The 23972-nt window shown below is 47.6% G+C and overlaps 2 protein-coding genes across 2 annotated transcripts in view; one reads left to right on the top strand and one right to left on the bottom strand.

Moving 5' to 3' along the window:
- Positions 1–11245, top strand: part of PIGU (phosphatidylinositol glycan anchor biosynthesis class U) — a 92570-nt gene extending 81325 nt beyond the window's left edge. The window contains exon 12 of the mRNA XM_052650684.1: positions 10816–11245. Coding sequence (XP_052506644.1) covers positions 10816–10929 — 114 coding nt within the window. The 3' untranslated portion in view covers positions 10930–11245. The remainder of the gene's footprint in view (positions 1–10815) is intronic.
- A 215-nt stretch (positions 11246–11460) lies between these two features.
- Positions 11461–13142, bottom strand: MAP1LC3A (microtubule associated protein 1 light chain 3 alpha). Its single transcript, XM_052650898.1, has 5 exons — positions 12951–13142; positions 12574–12629; positions 12383–12489; positions 11909–12078; positions 11461–11628 (listed from the first exon to the last, which is right to left on the bottom strand). The coding sequence occupies exons 1-4, from the start codon at positions 12988–12990 to the stop codon at positions 11916–11918; spliced, it is 366 nt and encodes a 121-aa protein (XP_052506858.1). The 5' UTR covers positions 12991–13142; the 3' UTR covers positions 11461–11628; positions 11909–11915.
- Between the last annotated feature and the right edge of the window lie 10830 nt (positions 13143–23972).

The raw sequence follows: 23972 nt of genomic DNA, 5'->3' as shown, positions 1-23972 counted from the left end.
CTAGAGTTAGTGCTTCTGGTGAGCTGTGTGGCATTCGGAGGGTATCCTCAGTCCCTCAGCCTGCTCCTTCCAGCTCTTCTACCTGCAGCAGTGCCTGGTAGTTACCTGGTCTTTATTCTCCCCTGCCTGGGCAAGACAGAGCAAAGCTGTCCTGGGAACCAGATGAGTACGGGTTTTCAGCAGGTGTCCGGCCCATCACTGCTGACTCTGGAGCTGAATGTAGAGTGCATCTCAGCCTGAAGATTTGAAATCCTGCTCTGTTTGAGTTGGTCAGTTCCATGTTTCATAATAGAACAAATCATTGGTAATTATTAATGATACTGGCAGGTAAACTAGTGACTTAGGCCCCATCCTTTCCTCAGAGCCATGAAGTATTTTTTAGCCTGTGGCACAGATCATTTGCTGATTATAATTGTGCCTGAGAGTCAGTAACCAGGAAATAGCAACAGGAAACCATCTGTAGGTACGTAAGAGGTGTGTCTGTGTCTCACATGCACACGTGCCACAAGGTCCCCCACTCTGCCACTGTATGACCTTCAGCAAGTGACCTCCAGGTCGCAGGTGGGGCAGGGTGAGAGGATCTGTATGTTGACACGTGTTGACATGGGAGCTAGGATGAGCAAGGTGCTCTTCAAATACCCAGAGCAAATTCCTAAGGAAGCACTCAGACCTAGAAACCAAGGGAAAGAGAGCAATCTGCTTGCTTTCTCTCTTTTTTCTGCAGTTCAGAGATGAGCAGATGGATAATGTTGTCATCTTGGACTTGTTGCTTAGTTGCTTCAGTTGTGTTCGACTCTTTTGCAACCCCACAGACTGTCGCCCTCCTCTGTCCACGGCTATCCTCCTCTGTCCTCCTCTATCCATGGGATTTCCCAGGCAAGAATACAGGAGTGGGTTGCCATTTCCTTTTCCATGGGATCTTCCTGACCCAGGAATCAAACCTGAGTCTTCTGCTTTGGCAAGCGGATTCTTTACTGCTGAGCCAGATTACATGTAAACAGGAATGTTTAAATTCAGCTGTTTTAAGAGGAAGGTAAGGTGTCCCACTTGCCCTAATTCAACTTAAAAAACAGGTAACATAAGGAAATCTTCCCCTAGAGTTATGATTAATAGTGGCTCATGTTGAAAGAGCTCTTACTGGGGAGCAAGCCCAAGTGATCCCTTTAATCTTTTGGGTCACATGCTTGTCCAGCCTCCTGGACATTTCCCTTGTGTGTTGACATGACCTCGTCTGCTCGTGGAGGAGTTCTGTTTGTGTATGTGTTTTATTGTTGGAGAAGGAAATGGCACCCCACTCCTTGCCTGGAAAATCCCATGGATGGAGAAGCCTGGTAGGCTACTGTCCATAGGGTCGCAAAGAGTCGGACACGACTGAGCAACTTCACTCACTCATGTTTATTGTTGGCAGCATGATGAAAGTATGACTTCTTTCTTTTTAATGAAACATCTCCATGATCTTTTCTTGTTCACTCATGTGGAAGCTCATTCAGTCCTGTGTGTCCTTCTGGGGAAGGGAATCTGCCTTCCCCAGTGAGAAAAAGTGGGGACGGGTTGTGCAGGTCACCAGTGGTCCAGTGGTGTGGAGCCTGTGTTTATGCACGGACAGGGGACTGTCAGGCTCATTCTTGTGGTATATGGCCCCGGCTGGGAGGCCTGCTCCTCGTGGCGTGAGGCGCCAGTGGCCCGGGCTGGAGCCCTCGTCCTTGTCCAGCTCTGCGTGCGTGGGTGCTCGCTCTCCTCAGCTGGTAGCATTTTGTTAACATCTTAGCTCATTCTTTTGTCCCTCCCATCCTCAGACTTAACACTCAGCACCCAGACTTGTCTTTCGCAGGCCCTTTCCCCACCTTTGTCTTACCCACACAACCAGAGAGAAAAAGCACAGACGGAGTACAGCGGTGTCAAGGCCAACAGGAACTCCACAGTGCCTCCCAGCCCCCTGCCTGCCCAGCTCACTGGCCCTGGGCAAGTCACATAACTTCGTGCCTAGTTGATTGATTTGTAAATATTAACTAGGTGCCAGGCACTCTGCTAGGGGTATGTGAGACACAGCCCTGCTTCCCAGTAGCTCTGCTGTCTGTGGGAGAGAAAGAAAAGGAAATGGGCGGGGCCAGGGCAGGGTGACTGTGCTGGGAGCTCAGAGGTGGTGGTTAAGGACGCTTCTGCGGGGAGGACGCCTCTAAGTGGAGTCCTGCAGGACGTGCCAGGTTCAAACCAGGTTCTGGGAGGTGAGGTCTGGGGGTGAGAGCCTGCGAGGGAGCTGCTGTGGAATGCAGTTCTGTAGGACCAGCACGTGCCGCCTGATAGGGAATGAGGCCCTTTCAAGACAGCCGTGGTCAGAGCCACAAATTATGCTGAGGACCAGGCTGAGCTGTCGGTCTGAAGTGAAGACAATTGAGGCCAGACTTGTGCTCTGAAAACCTCCCTCTGCCAGGAAGGGAAGAGATCAGGGGTGTGGGCTGGAATCTGGAGCACAGGGAGGGGGATCTTGAGACCTGGTATGAGCGGCTGGTAGCCTCAGTGTCCCCAGCCTGAAACAGGGTCATGAGTGGAGAATATGGAAGTGAGTGGGGAAAACTTGGATGAATTGGAAAGTGCCGCCTAGATGATAACTGCCTTCATAACTAGCTATGATCTACCTTCGTGACCTTCCCGACCCTGAGGCTGAGATCCAGTGATTTCCCTACTGTTTTGCATCTTTAGAACTTTAGAGGGTGGGGCCGTTTCTCCACCATCTCTTCCCATGCCTGTCCATTCTGGCCTGAGTTGGCCGGTCACACCTAAGCCCCATCCAGCTCCAGCCCTTGGCCCCTCTTGCTCCCCATTAAATCCCCGTTTCCTAGATCCTGGGCAGCAAGCGTGGGGGCTGAGGCACTGTGATTGCCAGTGATGACAGTCACGGGAGTTCTCTGTGGCTGTCAGGTGTCAGCATCCCCAGCACAGGTGAGACCTGGGGAGCCGGGACATGCCTGGGATGACAGCACCTGCCTCTCCAGGACACTGCAGCCCAGGGCTGTTGGCCATGGCTGCGATCCTCAGCCCCATGGCCTCTAGACACGCTGCCATAATTGCTGACTCTGATGTCTCATATGCTCGTTTTGCCTTTTCTCAAGAAACTGTCTCCTTGGCTCAGTGACACAGTTGTGAACTGGGAGCACAGCTCTGGGCCTAGTGGATATGAAGCGTGAGCACAGGGCCACAGCAGGACCCAGCGTGTGTGGGTGCAGACCCCTGAGGAGGGTTGTGGGGGCCAGGATGGACTGGTGTTTAGGCCTCAGACAGGCAGGATAGACACTGCAGCCCCAACGTGTCACTTACTCCCTAGTGATCCCAGGCAAGACCCTTAACCTCTGAGTCTGCTCACCTCTGAGGCTTCCAAGCCCTGCCCCAGGGTATTGTGACAGTTCCTGAGTGTGTGTATTAATTGCTCAGTTGTGTCCGATTCTTGCAACCCTATAGACTAGCCCGCCAGGCTCCTCTGCCTATGGGATTTCCCAGCAAGAATACTGGAGTGGGTTGCCATTTTCTCTTCCAGGGGATCTTCCCAACCCAGTAATTGAACCCGCATCCCCTGGGTCTCCTGCATTGCAGGCAGGTTCTCTACCTGCTGAGCCACTGATGTGCTTATTATTAAAGGACCCGGCCCAGGGCAGATACTCGGGTGTTGGTTTCTTGGTCTCTCCTCACTCCCACCCTGTAGTGGAGCATCTTCTGACCATTTCATACCACTTCTGATCTTCCCACTCTGTCCTCGGCCACCTTTTATCAGCTGCCCCATTAGGTCTTCATCTTCTGGGACATCCCTGGTGGTCCAGTGGTTAGGACTCAGTGCTGTCACTGCCAGGGCCTGGATTTGATCCCTGGTCAGGAAACTAATATCCCACAAGCCACTCAGCACGACTGTCTGTCTGTATCTTCATCATGACCCAGAGCTGCCACTGAGAGGAATGTTGTCTGACTGAGCCCTCACGGGGGCAGGATGCCAGCTGCATGCTGGGTCTGGGGTCCCAGAACTGGAATAGATGCCACCATTTGGTGGGGAGGCAGTGGGAAGTGACTTCATTGAGTGTGGGGGTTGGGGGGAGACTGTGGGGGTGGGAGATGGAGACGTTGCCTCTCTAGGGATGAGAAGGAGCCCTTTGGGAGAAAGATCATCCTAGCCCAGGGATGGGGCTTGCGCAGAAGCACCAAGGTGTGGCCTCGGCTGTGTTTGGGGCTTTGGGGACATGCAGGTGCAGCGCAGGAAGAGGGGAGCACTGGAGGCTTCTGAGCGGGCAAGTGAGAGGCTTTCATGGTGTGTGTGTGTGTGTGTATGAGAGAGAGAGTGAGTGAGTGTGTGTGTGACCCCTCAGGGGCCAGGAGGATGAGGAAGGCCTTCAAGCAAGAGGGGGGCTGAGTTGGAATTCTGAGGGAAACTGGTGGCAACTGGTGGTTGATGGCAAGCGAGGCCAAGGGGCTCAGCTGTGGTCACTGAGGGCGGCTTTAACAGGCTGCTCCACTAGAGCAGAGCGGCTCCAGCAGCGTGGGTCAGTGTGTGGTGTCTGATGCCTGACAGTCTGGGTTCAGAGCCTGCCTCTGACACTTGCTGGTATACGACTTTGGTCAAGTTACTTGAAGAACCTTTTGTTTCTTTGTTCTAAGATAGGATAATTATAATGTACCTACTATGAAGGTTTATTGCAAGAAGTAATTGTTTTAACATGTGTGAAGTGTTTAATGCCTGAGTATTATCCGCATTTTTATTCATAAGAATAAAATATTGTAATGGGCAGCATTTATCAGCACTAGTGTTTTTCTCCTCTCTCAGACACTGACCTTTGCAGTTCTGACCACTAACTACCTTAGAAAGCATTCAGTTCCTACATCGTGTAATTCTCTTTCATGTAATAAACTGGAAATCCTGCAACTCAGTTTTTGGCGGTTTTTGTGGCCATGCTGCTCAGCTTGTGGGATCTCAGTTCCCCCAACCAGGGGTTGAACCCCGGCCACCACTAGGCCACCAGGGAACTCCCCACAACCAGGTTTTCATACTCCATAAAAACATTTTTCACTTTTATTTTCAAATTAAAGCCATTAAAAGATTTAAAAAAACAAAAGAATGGGTTGCTCTTCAGGTCTCTGGAAGCACAGAGGGACAGAGCAGGAACCAGGGGGGCCACCATTGTAAGGAATAAACTAGAGTTTATCATTCATTTTACAGACGTGGACAGTGCTGCATAGGGAGGGAGGGGGCAGTCGCTCTCAGAGGGTCACACAGCCACCGACTTGGCCAGGCTCCTCTCCCGACTTGCCCTGCTCAGATGGGGCAAAGGGGCACTGGGTCTGCAGATAGGGTGTCGGCTGAACCCCAGGGCCTCAGGGAAATCCCTTCTCGGCCCACATGGAAAGTCTTGAGGTCAAATGAGGCTTTCTCACCCAGCCTGTGACAGCTGGGGGCTTCCCTCAGCGCAAAGCCTCCAGGCCAGTGTGTCCCCGACATGCCCTCTCCCTGGGGGCAGAGGCAGGGCACCCACTCAGGACTAGTGACCTTCGATTCCAGAAAACCAAGCCAACATGCAGGACTCTCTCCCTCACACCACCCTCCCCTGTTGCTTTATTATGAAGAGTTTCACACATACAAGCAAAGTTGAAAGATGTAACCTTGAACACCTGTATACCTACCACCTGGACTTCACCATTACCATTTTCCTATACTTGAGTGATCACAAATGATCCATTTCTAAATCCATCTTATTTCTGTGATATATTCAAAGTGAAATACAGATATCAGTACATTCCCTGCCAAATATTTCAGCATGTGTATCATTAACCAGAGCTCAAAACTTATATTTTTCTTATGTGAAATTTACATACAGTGAAAAACACAAATCTTTAAAAAAAACTTTATATTGACATATAGTTGATTTATAATATTGTGTTAATTTCTGCTGTACAGCAAAGTGATTCAGTTATACATATATACATTTTTTTTCTTGGCTGCTATGTGGCATGCGGAATCTTAGTTCCCTGACCAGGGATCGAATCCGTGCCCCTGCAGTGGAAGTGTGGAGTCTCAGCTGCTGGACCACCAAAGAAGTCCCTATCTTTCTTAATGTTCTTGGCCATTGTGGCTTATCACAGGGTATTGAATGCAATTCCCTGTACTGTGTAGTAGAACCTTGTCACTCCATTCTGTATGGAACAGTTTGCCTCTGCTGAGCCCCAGACTCCCGCTCAGTCCCTCCCCGTCACCCTCTTGCCAGCCGCCAGTCTGTTCTCTGTGTCTGTGTGTCTGTTTCAGTGTTGTAGGTAAGTCCATATGTATCATATTTTAGATTCCACATATAAATGATAAATGATATTTGTCTTCTGACTTACTGCATTTGGTATAGTAATCTAGTTCCATCCGTGTTGCTACAAACGGGCATTATTTGGTTCTTTTTTTTTTGTTGTATGTGTGTGTTCTGTACCTGTTCATCTGTCGATGGACATTTAGGTTTCCACGTCTCGGCTATTGGGAATAGTGCTGCTGTGGACGTGTATAGTTTTTGAATTATAGGTTTTTTTCTGGATATATGCCCAGGAGCACAATTGCTGGATCATATGGCAGCTCTGTTTTTAAGTTTTCTGAGGAAGCTCCTTATTGTTTTCCATAGTGGCTGCACCAACTTCCATTTCCACCAACAGTATAGGAGGATTCTCTTTTCTCCACACCCTCCCCAGAACATTTGTTATTTGTGGACTTTTTAATGGTGGCCATTCTGACCAGTGTGAGGTGATATCTCATGGTAGTTTTGATTTCCTTTTCTCTAATAATTAGCGACGTTGAGCATCTTTTTATGTGCCTGTTGGCCATCTGTATGTCGTCTTTGGAGAAATGTCTATTTAGTCCTTCTGCTCATTTTTCAATTGGGTTGCTTTTTGTTGTTGAACTGTATAAGCTGTATATTTTGGAAATTAAGCCGTTGTCAGTCACATCATTGGCAAATATTTTCTCCCATTCTGTAGGTTGTCTCTTCATTTTGTTTATGGTTTCCTTTGCTGTACAGAAACCTATAAGCTTGATTAGGTCCCATTTGTTTGTTTTTGCTTTTATTTCTATTTCCTTGGGAGATTGACCAAAGAAAACATTGGCACAATTTATGTCAGAGAATGTTGCCTGTGTTCCAGTTTTATGGTGTCATGTCTTATGTTTAAGTCTTTAAGCTGTTTTGAGTTTATTTCTGTCTATGGTAGGAGGATGTGTTCTTACTGCTGACTTCATGCAGTTGTCCAGCTTTCCCAACACCCCTTGCTGAAGAGGTTGTCTTTCCCCATTGTATGTTCTCACCTCCTGTGTTGAAAATTAATTGACTGTAGGTGTGTGGATTTACTTCTAGGCTTTCTATTCTATTGATCCATATCTTCTTTTGTGATAGTATCATGACACTTTGATTACTGTAGCTTTTGTAGTATTATCTGAAGTCTGGGACGGTTATGCCTCCTGCTTTGTTCTCTTTCCTCAGAATTGCTTTGGCAGTTCTGGGTCTTTCATGGTTCCATATAAATTTTAGGTTTATTTGTTCTAGTTCTGTGAAAAATGTCATGGGTACCTTGATAAGGGGTCACATTATAGCTGTAGATTGTTTTGGGTAGCATGCCATTTTAACAATTCTTCCAGTCCAAGAGCATGAGAGATTTTTCCATTTCGTCGAATCATCTTCAATTTCCTTTATTAATGGTAAAACAAATCTTCACGTACATTTCCTGAAGCCTTCTTTCAGTCAGCAAGATATTTTTGAGGCTCATTCATGTTGTTGCATGTAACAATAATACATTGCTTTTTAAAATGTTTAAATGTTGGAATGATTTTATAGTGCAGAGAATTTCCATATGCCCCCCACCTAGTCTCCCATTTTAACATAGTATCACCGTGTACGCATGCTCAGTTGCTTCAGGCCTGTCCAGCTCTTTGCAACCCTATGCACTGAGCCCGCAGGCTCCTCTGTCCGTGGGGATTCTCTAGGCAAGAATACTGGAGTGGGTTGCCATGCCCTCCTCTGGGGGATCTTCCCCACCCAAGGATCAAACCTATGACTCATGTCTCTGGCATTGGCAGGCAGGTTCTTTACTGCTGAGCCACTGGAGAAGCCCTATTACCATGGTATGTTTGTCCAAACCAAGAAACTGACCCTGGTCTGTTACTACGAAGCAAACTCCTGATCTGATGTGGATTTCACCAGCTTTTCTTGTAATGTCTTCTTTTCCTCCCAGGATCGAGCCCCCCCAGTACCACACTACCTCAGTCGTCACATCTCCTGTGTCCTCTGCTCACACTCTCTCTCCTAATTTCTTGTGACACGGACAGTCTTGAGGTATCCTGGCCAGGTATCCCAGAAGAGTGTCCCCTCTGGGTTTGTCTGATGCTTTTCTCATCATGAGGCCACATTTAAGGTTTTTGGAAAGCCCAGGCAGTACACACTAGCCACACTTCGTGCTGTTTACCCTTTATCGTTTGGTTAAGATAGTGTTTGCCAGGCTTCTCCAGTGCAGAGTGGCTATTTTCTCTTTTCCCTGTTCTTTGGAAGTGAGTCACGAAGTCTAGCCTAAGCTTGGGGGCAGGGGGTAGCGAGTGAGCAAGAATTAAATTCCTCCTAAGGGGAGAGTCTCTACATATATTATTTGGAATTCTCTTGAAAGGATTCCAAAAAGGATTCTCCATTTATTTATTTATTCAGTCATTTATTGACTGATTATTTTTAATTGGATTTTAATTTTTATCACCATAACTTGAATATATAATTTACAAAGTTTAGGCTTATAAGGAAAAAGCATAGCTCCTTAAGGTCTTACAGTTATTTGCTCTGGCACTTCTAGATTACTACGCTTTCTTGATTTTCTTCCAGTTTATATTAAGTTGAATCATATCAAATTGTTAATACTCAACCATTTTTGATCTGCATAAATGGCGGTTTCATATGGTTCAAACTAATAACCTAGTATTTTGACTTCCTACTTGGCCGGTTGATTATGTGTGACATTAGAGTTCTTTTGTTATATGAACTGTGACTCTGCACCTGCCGTCATCTGACCTGGCTCAGGGATCAGTCCCCACCAGCTCCAGGCTCCCCTTCCCCAGGCACTTAGACCTGGGTGAGAAAGCAACTGCTGGGGGTGAGGACCACCCTTGCTGTGGTAACTGTGCCCCACGGGCAGTTATGGGACAAGGCCTCAGGGCCTCTGCTCTGACAGCCTCAGCGGCAGGGTTCTGGGCCTTTTGCACACTGGGCCCCAGATGTATCGCCTTGAAGGGTGAAGACCACCAGCCCAGCTCTCCCAGTACAGCCTTAGGCCAACTACTGAACTCTTGGTGCCTCAGTTTCCTCATCTGTAAGATGGGTTCCATCAGCCTTCCAGATGAGTTCCTGCGGTGACAGAATGGCAGGTCATGGTCCTGAGGCCATTGATGGTGTGGGTTCTGAGGGCTTCCTCCAGACCCCTCTGTGCCCTCTTTCTTGCCCACATGTGAGGGAGGCTTTCCAGGACAGGGGCCTGGGGAGTCAGAGGCTGAGACCCCAGGCTCCACCGCCCACCTCTGACTTGCTTTTAGAGACCCTAGCCAGGTGCTCCCCCAGCTCCGGGCTTACGTGTTGAGGTGGTTGGTGCGGATAGTCTGAAAGGCTTTAAAGTGCCTGAGAACTGGTGGTGTCTGCAGAGGTGAGCCCCTCTCCCCACATCCATCCTGTTTCAGGCAGCAGAGGTCCTGGGGGCTTAAGATGAATGGAATTGTAAGACTGCAGGTCCAGGGTTCGGGGGCCTTGGGAAATCCCTGTTCACTTCAGGGCATCAGGGAGGGGGGTGGTGGACTGAGCTGCTAGGGCCCTCTCAGTTCTGGGGCCCAGAGAACAGACAGACCAAGCCAGGCACAGACACCATGATGGCAGAATCACTCTAGACTCTGCCCAGGCCAGGGGAGGGGCCGCGGTCATCAGGCAGTCACACGGATGAAAGCAGAACTGCAATTTGGATGGGTCTGTGCTACCATAGAAGTGAATGGTGTCAAGACCCAGTCTGGGGTGTGAGGGAGGCTTCCCTGAAGAAGTGATCCTTTCTGAGCCTGAAGGGCAAGCAGGTGTTGACAAGATGAAAGGGAAAGAGAACATTTCAGGCAGAGGAAACAGCAAAGATCCGGACCTGGGAGGGAAGAAGCCAGTGCGGCTGGAGCACGGGAGAGGCTAAAGCACACACACCAGGTGCAAGGCCTCGGAGCCCCCGAGTTTGATCTTCACCCGAAGAGCCATGGAGCACCTTTACAGGCCTGAGGCTGGGAAGCAGCACGACCAGATTTGTGTTTTGAAAAGCAACCTCTGCTTCTAGGGTGGGGCAGGCAGGAGGTTTGAGGTCAGGAAGCCCAGAGAGACCACTGCTGTTCGTGTGACAGTGGCTTTGTCCGGGGTGATGTCTGTAGGGGCAGGCAGAAACAGAACCAACAGGCTTGGGGGCCTGGTGTGGGGAAGAGATGAGTCTGCTGATTCTGTGGCCTGAACACCTGGATGGAAGATGGGGGATATAGGTTCCCAGTGGGAGAAGCAGGTTTGACAGGGGACACCGCTGGGGTGAAAGGGCCAGTGGGCACCCAGGTGAGATGGAGGGGCACCAGTGGAGAGCTGAGGCCAGGGCTTGGTGGAGGAGGTACGGCAACTTCTGAGGGGCCAGTGAGACCCTGCAGGGTCAAGTGTATGCCCTGAGATGGGGGGGGTTCCTTGGGCAGCATCTCCCTAACACCTACCTGGCCCCTCAATGACCCAAGGTTCAGGGGCAGGTATCATAAAGCTTCTCACAACCTCTCTCTCCCCCCAGATCCTGCTCATCTCCGATTATTTCTATGCCTTCCTGCGGCGCGAGTACTACCTCACACACGGCCTCTACCTGACCGCCAAGGACGGCACGGAGGCCATGCTTGTGCTCAAGTAGGCCTGGCTGGGCACAAGGCTGCACAGACTTCTGGGGTGAAAGGGCCAGCAGCTGGGCCAAGGCCCTCTAACCAGTGTTGCCAGTAGGCAAGTCCAAGGGCAGATGAGGTTTGAGTCCAGGGTGACGACTACTGGTACCAGTGAGGAGCCAGTGCCAGCAGCAAGGTCCGTGGGGGGAGTCACCAAGAGCATCTCCCCTTGGATCGCCCACTTTGTGGCTCTACATACCAAGGAGCCCTCCCTCCCAAGCAGGAAAGGGGACGAAGCAGGTGAGCAGGGTTTGTTAGGTTGTGGCTACTTAATAAATGTTTTTTGTTACCAACACATCTGCCCTGGGACCACACTGCACTCTTGGAAGGGGTGGGCATGACCCATAACACTGCTGTGGGGCACTACACACAGGTGTGGGTTTCCTGAGAGAGCTCTGAGTCTACAGAACACAGGTCTGTGTGCGCGCCAGCCAAAAATGGTGTGGGGCAGTCCTCTCCCCACCCCCCAGCCGTTCCCAGTCCCCAAGCAGCTGGAGGCAGAGGGCCAGGCAGGCCTGAGCAATCTTTATTCTGCAGAGGGACAGTGACCACAGATCCATACACCACATCAAGACCAGGTGAGCCCGGGGCCAGTCCTTTAGGGGTGGGCAGGTCCAGGCAGGGGCAGCGCCTCAGGTCAGGGAGGGGCACATGGGCAGACAGGCAGGGGCCTAAAAAAAAGACAAACCACACAGAGCAGGGGTGCTGGGGGCTGCTCCCCATTCTTCCCAATCCCAGCCAGCACCCAGAAGAGCAACCCCCTAACATGACTGGGCCAGGATCCACCCAGAGGCAGAGGTGTAGTTGGAACCCCCTGGCTAGGAGGTGGCACCTCTGCTCCACCCACCAGGGGCAGGGGCAGAGGCAGCTCAGTTAAGGTGCAAGGAGCTCCCTGGGCAGAGCCTGACAGGGCCCACCCCCCAACCCCATGCCCAAGCCAACCCCCCCTACTGCTGGCTCAGAAGCCGAAGGTTTCCTGGGAGGCGTAGACCATGTAGAGGAAGCCATCCTCGTCCTTCTCCTGCTCGTAGATGTCCGCGATGGGCGTGGACACGCTCACCATGCTGTGCTGGTTCACCAGCAGGAAGAAGGCCTGAGTAGGGTTGAGCTGCAGGCGGCGCCTGAGGGGGGCAGGAGGCAAGCACACTGTGAGGGGCCTGGATGTTGGGGAGCGCAGCCTGAACCCCTCCCCAAAATGACCCTGATCCTTCATTTCACACCCATCCCAGGCCCTTCTAGAGGCGGTTACCTCTGACTGGACACTGACCCCCAGCCTTGACCTTGACCTTTCCCAACCTCCCTAGAACAGGGACCCAGCTCCCGGTCCCATACCCCACCTCCACCCCGTCTTTTGCCGGAAGACCCAGCGCCCTGCCTGATCCCAGCAGAACCCAAGTCTCCCTCTGACAGCTGCTGCCCGCGCACCGGATGATTTTGACCAACTCGCTCATGTTGACATGGTCCGGGACCAGGAACTTGGTCTTGTCCAGGACCGGCAGCTGCTTCTCACCCTTGTAGCGCTCGATGATCACCTGGGAGCGGGGTGGGACGAGGGACGCGTGAGCCCGAGTTGGGGCCTGGGTCGGGCCGGGATGGGAGGGGGCGGAGGGACTCACCGGGATTTTGCTGGGGTGCTGCTCGCGGATCTGCTGCACCTCTTTACAGCGGTCGGCTACGGACAGCGGGCGGGGATGAGGCCGGGCCGAGGTTCCGCCCCGCGGGTACCCCAGGGGCGGCCCCGACCCCGCCCCGCCCCGCCCCGCCTCCTCAACGCTCCCGCCCCCGGGGGCCTTCGTGCCCCACGGCCCGGGCACAACACAGAGATGGGAGGCAGAGGCCCCGGCCCAGGCCCGAGCCGGCTTCCCAGCCTGGGGGTCCAGCCCGAGCCTGACGTCACGGAGCTGACGTCACCTGCGGCAGTCGGGTCGGTCGGCCAACACCCCCAACCCCCACGCCCCTACCCCGCGCTCGCAGATCGCCCGCTGGGCCTCACCAAAGCTTCGCCGCTGCTTGAAAGGCCGGTCTGAGGGCATCGCGCCGGCCCGGCGGGGCGCGCAGGCCGGACCTCCGAGGCGCGCGACGCAGGGATGTGGCTGCGGTCCGGGGGCTCCGGGGGCTCCGCGCCTCGCGCACAAGGGCTCCGGAGCTCGCGCTGAGCCCGGCGGCGGCGGCGGCTCGGGGAGGTAACTCGCTTGGGTGACGTCAGGTCACAACATTCCTTAAAGGGGAGGCCGGCGCGCCGCTCCCATTGGGCCGACGCAAAATCCACCCGCCCGGACCCGTGACGTCACGGCGCAGAAAGCCTGTATTGCCGGCCCCGCGCCGCGAAGGGGCGGGGGCTCCGAGGGCGCGTCACAGTCCCGTGACGTCACGGCCTGCGGAGGGGCTCTGTCTCCCTAAGGCCGGGTCTGAGGGGAGGCTGCAAATCCTCGATGCCAAGGCGGGTAGGGGAGCAGAGCTCCGCCGGCGGGAGGGGCGGGGCCGGGCTGCGGCACAGCATCCTCCTGTCCCCACTGTTACTGTGTCATCTGACAGCGCTCATAGCCTGTTCCGTTCCTGGGACGGTAGGAGGCACTGGCGATGACAGCACTGAAACAAACGTCCTTGCCTTTGTGGGGTTCTTGGTTAGAGAAAGATAAAGGTGGTCGGGGTGGGGGATTAACACATGAAGACACTTGGAGCAAGACACTACAAAGGAGCGTGAAAGTTTTACATGGAATTTCTAGAATTGAAAAACAGAGCTATTGAAAGTCAAGTTCTCAAAGGATGAGGCAAGAAAGCCTATTAGATACAGCAGAAGAGAAAATCACTGAACCGGATGAAAGGTCAGAAGCAATGAGCGAGAAAACAAGCCAGATGGAACATATAAAAGAAGGGACAGGAATGGTAAAGTGAGGAGAACTCGGGTCCAATCAGCTTTCCAGAAGAGACGAGAATGTGGGACAGGCAATTCCTCAACAACTTCCAAAACTGATTAAAGATGGGGAGCCTCACCTAAAATCTGGAACGGAATAAATAAAAATAAATCTCATCTAAACACTTTGTTCCATCCCTGGATCGGGAAGATCTGCTGGAGAAGGAAACGGCAATCCATTCCAGTACTATTGCCTGGAAAATCCCATGGACGGAGGAGCCTCGTAGGCTACAGTCCATGGGGTTGCAAAGAGTCGGACACGACTGAGCAACTTCACTTTAAACACTTTGTAGTGAATTTGCAGAACTCTAAAGGGAAGAAATTAGAGAAATGGCAAGTAACTAAACTGATAAGCATGGAAGTCTATCTGAGCACTTGCCACAGAACATGAGTGGTGACTGTGGAGAGCAGAGCAAGGAGCAGGACATGATCACAGGTAGGACTGGAGAGGGTAGTCGGAATTTAAGTGTTCTCAGAAGCTTCATTTATTTGAGAAGAGGAGGATAAAGATAATTAGTAATTACCTGGCTTTGTAAAGTCAAGTATGTATTTCCAAACACTTCAGAAGGTAAACAGTATTTCCAAACACTAAAATAGTAATGAAATATAGAAATGATCCCTGAAAGTATAGTCTTAAGACTAAAGACATTATTAGTGATGAAGAGGGTCAACACAAAATGATGGAAAGAATAATTTTCTAAGGAGATGGAACAATTCCAAATGTGTGTTAGAGGTTAAAAAAAAAATGCTGAAAGAATATGAAGCAAAAGTGACAGAATACAAGAAGATAGGGCCATATCCTTCATCACAGTGGGAGATTTAAGACCTTGTACAGTAACTGATAGACCAAAGAAAAAGGATATAGAAGATTTTAATACTGTTAATAATTCTAATCAATGGACCCTGGTAGAAACTTGAACCCAATATATTACTTTCAGGCACACAGGAATCATTTATCTTAAAAAATGACCTGATTACTAGGCCCCAAGACAAATCTCAATAGATATCAAATAATCAATTTCATACAGACTATGTTCTCTGACCACAAACAAGAGCACAGTAAAGTCTAGGTCTTCAGATATTTAAAACACTTACAGAAAACTCTTTACTTAAAGATGAAATCATATGGAAATGAAAACTACTTGGGTCAAACTAAAAATGAGAATGCATATAAAAACTCCAGGTTGAGGGTACGGGAAACTAAAGCAGAATTTAAAAGATCTTTATTAGTGATATTGGTGGTGGTGGTGAAGTCGCTCAGTCGTGTCCGACTCTGCGACCCCATGGACTTCTCTGTCCATGGGATTCTCCAGGCAAGAATACTGGAGTGGATTGCCATTTCCTTCTCCAGGGGATCTTCCCGACCCAGGGATCGAACCCGGGTCTCCCACATTGGAAGCAGATGCTTTAACCTCTGAGCCACCAGGGAAGCCCATTAGTGTTATTAGGTAAAAAGAAATACGGAAAATTTATGAGCAGAGTGTCAAAGAATTTTAGAATGCAGTAAGTGTAAACCCAAAGAAAGTGGAAGATAATGAAGAGCAGAAATTGAAATAGACAACAGAAACACAATATGGGCCACAAAACAAAGCTGGATGTTTCAAAAGACCAATAAAATAATGTGCAAAAGGGCTTCCCTGGTAGTTCAGACAGTAAAGAATCTGCCTGCAATGCAGGAAACCCAGGTTCGATCCCTGGGTTGGGATGATCCCCTGGAGAAGGGAATGGCAACCCACTCCAGTATTCTTGCCTAGAAAATTCCATGGACAGACCATGAGGTCGAAAAGAGTCGGACACGACTGAGCGACTAACATAATGTACAAAAGGGATATAACTACAGATACAGCAGAAATGACAAAATAAGATTATAAACTTTATACCAATACATTAAAAAATTAGAATAAATGGACAGTTTTCTAGAAAAAAAGATAGTTTGCCAAGAACAATTTAAAAAGAAGTAGACAAACCAAGTAGCCATATACAAAAAATGAGTCCAGATGGTTTTCTAGTTGAGTTCTCCCAAAATAAAAAAACTCAAACTTGTGTCAAATACTATACTTGATGGTAAAACACCATGCTCTATGGTAAATGTTAACCATTATTCTCTTTAGAGCCAGGAACAAAATTTTGAATCCTATCATTGAACAAAATGCAATATTGTGTGGAAGGCTCAGCCAGAGCACCAAGACAAGAAAGGAGCAAAACTATCATCCATAGCCAGAAAACCCAAAGGAATCTACAAACAATGAAAGACTGCTAACTCAGTTCAGTTCAGTTCAGTCGCTCAGTCGTGTCCGACTCTTTGCGACCCCATGAATCGCAGCACGCCAGGCCTCCCTGTCCATCACCATCTCCTGGAGTTCACTCAGACTCACGTCCATCAAATCCGTGATGCCATCCAGCCATCTCATCCTGGGTCATCCCCTTCTCCTCCTGCCCCCAATCTCTCCCAGCATCAGAGTCTTTTCCAATGAGTCAACTCTTCACATGAGGTGGCCAAAGTACTGGAGTTTCAGATTTAGCATCATCCTTCCAAAGAAATCCCAGGGTTGATCTCCTTCAGAACGGCCTGGTTGGCTCTCCTTGCAGTCCAAGGGACCCTCAAGAGTCTTCTCCAACACCACAGTTCAAACGCATCAATGCTTTGGCACTCAGCCTTCTTCACAGTTCAACTCTCACATCCATACATGACCACAGGAAAAACCATAGCCTTGACTAGACGGACCTTTGTTGGCAAAGTAATGTCTCTGCTTTTGAATATACTATCTAGGTTGGTCATGACTTTTCTTCTAAGGAGTAAGCGTCTTTTAATTTCATGGCTGCAGTCACCATCTGCAGTGATTATGGAGCCCCCCAAAATAAAGTCTGACACTGTTTCTACTGTTTCCCCATCTATTTCCCATGAAGTTATGGGACCAGATGCCATGATCTTCATTTTCTGAATGTTGAGCTTTATACCAACTTTTTCACTCTCCTCTTTCACTTTCATCAAGAGGCTTTTTAGCTCCTCTTCACTTTCTGCCATAAAGGTGGTGTCATCTGCATATCTGAAGTTATTGATATTTCTCCCGGCAATCTTGATTCCAGCTTGTGTTTCTTCCAGTCCACCGTTTCTCATGATTTACTCTGCATATAAGTTAAATAAGCAGGGTGACAATATACAGCCTTGACATACTCCTTTTCCTATTTGGAACCAGTCTGTTGTTCCATGTCCAGTTCTAACTGTTGCTTCCTGACCTGCATATAGGTTTCTCAAGAGGCAGGTTAGGCAGTCTGGTATTCCCATCTCTTTCAGAATTTTCCACATTTTATTGTGATCCACACAGTCAAAGGCTTTGGCATAGTCAATAAAGCAAAAATAGATGTTTTTCTGGAACTCTCTTGCTTTATCCATGATCCAGCAGATGTTGGCAATTTGATCTCTGGTTCCTATGCCTTTTCTAAAACCAGCTTGAACATCAGGGAGTTCATGGTTCACGTATTGCTGAAGTCTGGCTTGGAGAATTTTGAGCATTACTTTACTAGAATGTGAGATGAGTGCAATTGTGCGGTGGTTTGAGCATTCTTTGGCATTGCCTTTCTTTGGAACTGGAATGAAAACTGACCTTTTCCAGTCCTGTGGCCACTGCTGAGTTTTCCAAACTTGCTAGCATATTGAGTGCAGCACTTTCAGAGCATCATCTTTCAGGATTTGAAACAACTCAACTGGAATTCCATCACCTCCACTAGCTTTGTTCTTAGTGATGCTTTTAAGGCCCACTTGAGTTCACATTCCAAGATGTCTGGCTCTAGATTAGTGATCACATCATCATGATTATCTGGGTCGTGAAGATCTTTTTTGTACAGTTCTTCTGTGTATTCTTGCCACCTCTTCTTAATATCTTCTGCTTCTGTTAGGTCCAGACCATATCTGTCCTTTATCGAGCCCATCTTTGCATGAAATGTTCCCTTGGTATCTCTAAGTTTCTTGAAGAGATCTCTAGTCTTTCCCATTCTGTTGTTTCCTCTATTTCTTTGCACTGATCGCTGAAGAACGCTTTCTTATCTCTTCTTGCTATTCTTTGGAACTCTGCATTCAGATGCTTATATCTTTCCTTTTCTCCTTTGCTTTTTGCCTCTCTTCTTTTCACAGCTATTTGTAAGGCCTCCCCAGACAGCCATTTTGCTTTTTTGCATTTCTTTTCCATGGGGATGGTCTTGATCCCTGTCTCCTGTACAATGTCACGAACCTCATTCCATAGTTCATCAGGCACTCTATCTATCAGATCTAGACCCTTAAATCTATTTCTCACTTCCACTGTATAATCATAAGGGATTTGATTTAGGTCTTACCTGAATGGTCTAGCGGTTTTCCCTACTTTCTTCAATTTAAGTCTGAATTTGGCAATAAGGAGTTCATGATCTGAGCCACAGTCAGCTCCCGGTCTTCTTTTTGTTGACTGTATAGAGCTTCTCCATCTTTGGCTGCAAAGAATATAATCAATCTGATTTCGGTGTTGACCATCTGGTGATGTCCATGACTGCTAACTAATACAGTCTAAAAACATACAAGACTAAGTTTTAGGGTAGTACAGGAAAATGAGAACTCTTCACACTGCTGATGAAAGTGTAAATCGTTTCCGCTTCACTGGAGAGCAATTTGACAAAATCTACCAACACTGAAGATGCTCATATCCTGCAATCCAGATGTACACATGAGCCCAAAGAAATACAGTTAGGTATGTTTGTTGGAACATTTTCCTAATAGCCAAAAAAAGGGGGGAGGCACCTAAATGTCTAATCATTAAATATCTTGTGTAACAGAACAACAGAATGTTCCTGTAGTGAAAGAGGGAGAGACAGGGTCAGGCAAACTAGATATTTTCAACTTTGCAGGCCGTAGGGTCTCTGGAAGCCACGCGGTTCTGTTGGAGTGCAGAAATAGACCTAAACAATCTGAATGGGCATGGCTGTGTCCCAATAATATTTTATTGGCTAAAACAGACAAAATTGGCCTGAGGGCTTTAGTTGCTGACTCTTGATCTAGATCTGTGTGTCAAAGTGGACACATCCCACATACACAAAACTGCAGGAGACTGTGATGAGAACCATTAAGAGCAGCTGGAAGAATTAGGTCGGCCATGGCCTTGAGGAAGTGGCTACACCTTTCTTTTGTCAGGGTAAGCCTTTGGGGATAACCCATCCCCAAATCCCAAGGTCTCTGCTCCATCTTCCTCCTATCTGGCCAGTCAGCAGCAGGGCTGACACCCCTCTCCACCAGTCTTCTGGTTACTCTCACTGCTTGTCTCTGTATCTTCCCTGAATCCAAAGGCCTGGCCTGTTTTATGTCTCTAGATGGAAGTCTAGCAGACATCTCAAACTTGACCTACTCAAAATGAACCCAAGATATTCCCCCAAATAGACTCTAATTGTAATCTTCCCTGACTCCATCTGTCATCTTTGACTTCTTTCCCACACCCCCTCATCCATGCCCACATCCTTGTAGTTCTACATTCAAAGTAGCTTCAGAATCTTACCACTTCTTTCCACTTCCACTCCTGCCACTCAAGTCAGAGCCATCATCACCTCTTGCCTGTCTTCTGCCATTGTTTCCTCCCTGGTCTCCTTGCTTTGGCCTTGCCACTTGAGACTGGTCTCACTACAATGACAAGAGTCATCATGGGCACACAGGTGTTGGATCAGGTTATTCCTACACCCCAATCGTTAAAAGTCAAAGGCTGAACAGTTAGCCCGTGAGGCCTGTAGGATCTTCCTCCCTGTTGCTTCTCTAGGTTTATCTACCTCACTCTGGCCCTCTTGGCCTCAACTGCACTGGCGGCCTTGCTATCACAACTCTGGGAATCCCAGACAGGCATGTGCCCCAGGACATTTCTGCAGTTACTGGTCTCTTTGCCTGGAGCACTTATTTCCAAGGTCTCCTCAAGGAAAGCCTTCCTGAATGATCTTATTGAATATTGCAACTCCCACCCTAGTCACTATCCTCCCACCCAATACTTCACTTAATTTTCCCCAGAGCAGTTATCACCTTATAATATATGTTTTTCTAACTGTTTTATGATGAAAATTTTCAAGCAAATAGAACACCTGAAATAACTGTTCAATGACCTCCCATATACTCACCAGGTACATTCTACATCTAACACTTAGTTCATTACTATCTGTCCGTCCATCCATTTATCGTTTTTTTAAAATTTTATCTTTTTGATGTATTTCAGTAAGTTGCAATTCAACATCCATTGATGATAAAAATCTCAACCAAGTGGGTACAGAGGGACCATACCTCAGTGTAATAAAGGTCATATATGACTAGCCCTTAGCTAACATCTTACTCAAAGCTGAAAACTTTTCCTCTAAAATCAGGAACAGACAAGCACATTCCCACTCTCACTGCATTTATTCAACATAGTATTGGAAGTCCTAGCCAGAGAGATTATGCAAGAAAAATAAATGAAAGCTGTTCAGATCACAAAGAAAAAAGTAAAACTGTCACTCTTTGCAGATGATATGGTATTATACGTAGAAAATACTAAAGATGCCACCAAAAAACTGTTAGAACTAATAAATTCGGTATAGTTGCAGGATACAAAATCAATATATAAAAATCTGTTGCATTTCTATATACTAAAATGAATTATCAGAAAGAAATTAAGAATAAGAAAACAGTTCCATTTAAACTTGCATCAAAAAGAATGAATTACATTGGCATAAATTTAAGGAGGTGAAAGACTTGTACCATGAAAATTAGAAGACACTGCTGAAAGAAACTGAAGACCCAAATAAACGGAAAGACATGCTGTGCTCATTAGGACTGGAAGAAATAATACTGTTAAAATGTTAATACTACCCAAAGCATTCTACAGATTCAATGCAAGCCCTATTAAAATTACCATGGCCTTTTTCACAGAAATAGAACAGAAGACTGAAGAGCCAAAGCAATTTGAAAAAGAAAAAGAAAACTGGAGACATCACACTCCTTGATTTCAAACTACATTACAAAGCTATAATAAAATAGTATCACATAGATCAATGGAACAACATAGAGAGCCCAGAAATAAACCAATGCATATCTAGTCAACTTACCTACAAAGAAACCAAGAATACACAGTGGGGAAAGGACAGTCTTCCTGGGGGAACTGGACAGCCACGTGCACAAGAATGACACTAGACCCCAGACACAAAAATCACAAAAATCAACTCAGAATAAAGACTGGACTGTAATTCCTGAAACCATAAAACTCCTAGAAGACAACATAGATGGTAAAGTCCTTGACATCAGTCTTGGTGATGATTTTATTTTTGGCTATGCCGCATGGCATGCGGGATCTTAGTTCCCCTACGAGGGACTGAATCCATGCCCTCTGCATTGGAAACATGCAGTCTTAACCGCAGGACAGCCAGAGAAGTCCCCGTGGCAATGGTTTTTTGGAATTGACACCAAAAGCAAAGTCGACAGAAGCAAAAATAAACTGGGACTATATCAAACTTAAAAGCTCTGTACATCAACAAAATGAAAATAAACCTACCAAATAGGAGACAATTTATACAATAAATTTTAAGGGTTTTGGATATTAAAGGTTTCTATCCAAAATATATACATAATTCATATGACTCAACAGTAACAAGCAATTCAATTAAAAAATGGGCAGAGGACCTGAGTAGACTTTTTCCAAAAAAGACATACAGATGGCCAACACGTACATGATAAGGTGCTTGTATCACTAATCCATCAGGGAAATGCAAATCAAAACCATCGAGATGGCAGCTCACAACTGTTAGAATGGCTATTCTCAAGAGAAGAAATAACAAGTGTTGGTAAGGATGTGGAAAGAAGAGAACCCTTGTGCACTGTTGGGGGGAAAGTAAATTGGTCCCAACAACTATGGAAAACACCGTGGCAGCTCCTCAAAAAACAAAAAGTAGAACTATCATATGATCCAGCAATTCCACTTCTGAGTGTTTATCCAAAGAAAACAGAATCACTAAAAAGTACCCCTTATGTTCACTGCAGGCTTCCTGGGTGGCTCAGTGGTAAAGAATCTGCTTGCCAAGTAGGAGACACGGGTTCAATCCCTGGGTTGGGAAAATCCCCTGGAGAAGGATGGCAACCCACTCCATTATTCTTGCTTGGGAAATCCCATGGACAGAGGATCCTGGTGGGCTACAGTCCGTGGGGTCGCCCCAGAACTGGACACGACTGAAAGACTAACCAACAACGCTCACTGCAGCATTATTTACAATAGCCAAGATACGGATACAACCTAAGTGTCTATCAATAGATGAACAGATAAAGAAAATATGGTGTATACATACACACACACACACTGGAAAATATTCCATTATTCAGTCATGAAAAAGGAAGGAAATCTTGTCATTTTTGACAACATGGATGGACCATTATTTCATTTCTGTGTGAAATCTAAAAGCAAGAAAGGGGCTTCTCTGGTGGTCCAGGGGTTAAGAATCCACCCAGCACTGCAGGGAACAAACGTTCAATCCCTGGTAGGGGAACTAAGATCCCACTTGCTGAGGAGCAACTAAGCCCATGGGCCACAAGTACTGCACCCACGCACCACAACTAGAGAGCCTGTGCACCACAAGGAAAGATTCCTCGTGACACAAGGAAGATCCTGCATGCCACAGCTGAGACCTGAAGCAGCCACATAAACATTTTTTTTTAAAGGAAAAGCAAGGAAATAAAGGGAATTCCCTGGCAGTCCAGTGGCAATGACTTTGCACTCTCACTGCTAAGGGCCTAGCTTTGATCCCTGGTGAGGAAACTAAAATCCTGCAAGCCATGAAGTATGGAGGAAAAAAAACACCAAGTAAATAAAACAAAAAAACAGATTCACAGATACTGAGAACAGAGCAGACAGGTGGTAGCCAGAGGCTGGGGATGGTTAAAATAAACATATAAGTCATGGGGATATAAGGTACAGCGTGGTGGCTACTGAAGGCAGGAGAAGGGGGCAGAAGAGGATGAGACGGTTGGATGGCTTCACTGACTAGATGGACATCAAGCACTGACTCAAGCAGACTCCTGAAGATAGTGAAGGACAGGGGAGCCTGGCATGCTACAGCCCAGCAGAGTCAGACACGACTGAGCGACTGAACAACGATGGTGACTATGGTTAACAACACTTATACTTGAAATTTCCTAAAAGAGTAGACCTTAAGGTTCCCATGACAAGAAAAACAATTCTGTAACTACGTATGGTGATAGATGTTAACTAGACTGTGCTGATTGTTCCCAGTGTACAGATATTGAACATGCTGCACACCTGGAACTAACACAGTGTCCCACTTTAGATTCCTGTCAATGATACGTGAGAGTTCCAACTGCTCTGCTTCCTTGTTGATATCCGGTGTTGCCAGTTTTTAAAATTTTGCCATTATGATGGTCACGTAGTGATACCTCACTGCGGGCTTAAATTTAATATGCTATATAATTTTACAAATGTATTTTATTTCTCTTTCCCACTAATATGTAAGCCCCTTAAGGGCAGCATTTCCTACATATTTGGCCCCTGCTCTCTCCTGGCCCCTAGACAGAATATAGCGCATGGCACATGGTTAGTAAATACCTGTTGGGTGAGGACCTCTCCTCTGAGCACCCACTGTGTCATCTCTCTGAGACGCTGCCTATCTGAGGGGCAGTCTCCCACCCACACCATGAGCAGAGCCTGAGTCTGGGTTGAGCACTGATGCTGGGCACTCAGGGCTCAGAGAAGACTGGTGAGAAAACAGTATCAGCTCTGGGCAGCGCCTCTTCTGTGCTGTTGTGTGGTTTCTGCCTGCAGCTCATGGGCCTGAGGAAGGGCAGAGCTGGCCTTGGCTGTCAGGTGAGGGTGGAACCACCCCTGGTCTGGGCCACCAATTACCTTGTGACCCAGCAGGTTCCTTCTCTGAGCCTCTGTTTGCTCTTTTACTCAACAGAGACAGATCTGAGTCTAAAGCAGTTTCATTACTTATAGCATAACTTGGAACATAATCTTTGTTTCTTTTTTTCCCTCTTCTGGGAGATCTTAACAACTTACTCTTGCAACTCTTCTCTTGCATTTATTCCCTTCATATTTTTTTATCTTTCAAAAGTTCTTATCTCTG

The sequence above is a fragment of the Budorcas taxicolor genome, chromosome 13 (assembly GCF_023091745.1).
Source record: "Budorcas taxicolor isolate Tak-1 chromosome 13, Takin1.1, whole genome shotgun sequence".
Lineage (NCBI taxonomy): Eukaryota > Metazoa > Chordata > Mammalia > Artiodactyla > Bovidae > Budorcas > Budorcas taxicolor.
The sequence above is the reverse complement of the archived record's forward strand: the minus strand, read 5'-3'. Positions and strand labels throughout refer to the sequence as shown.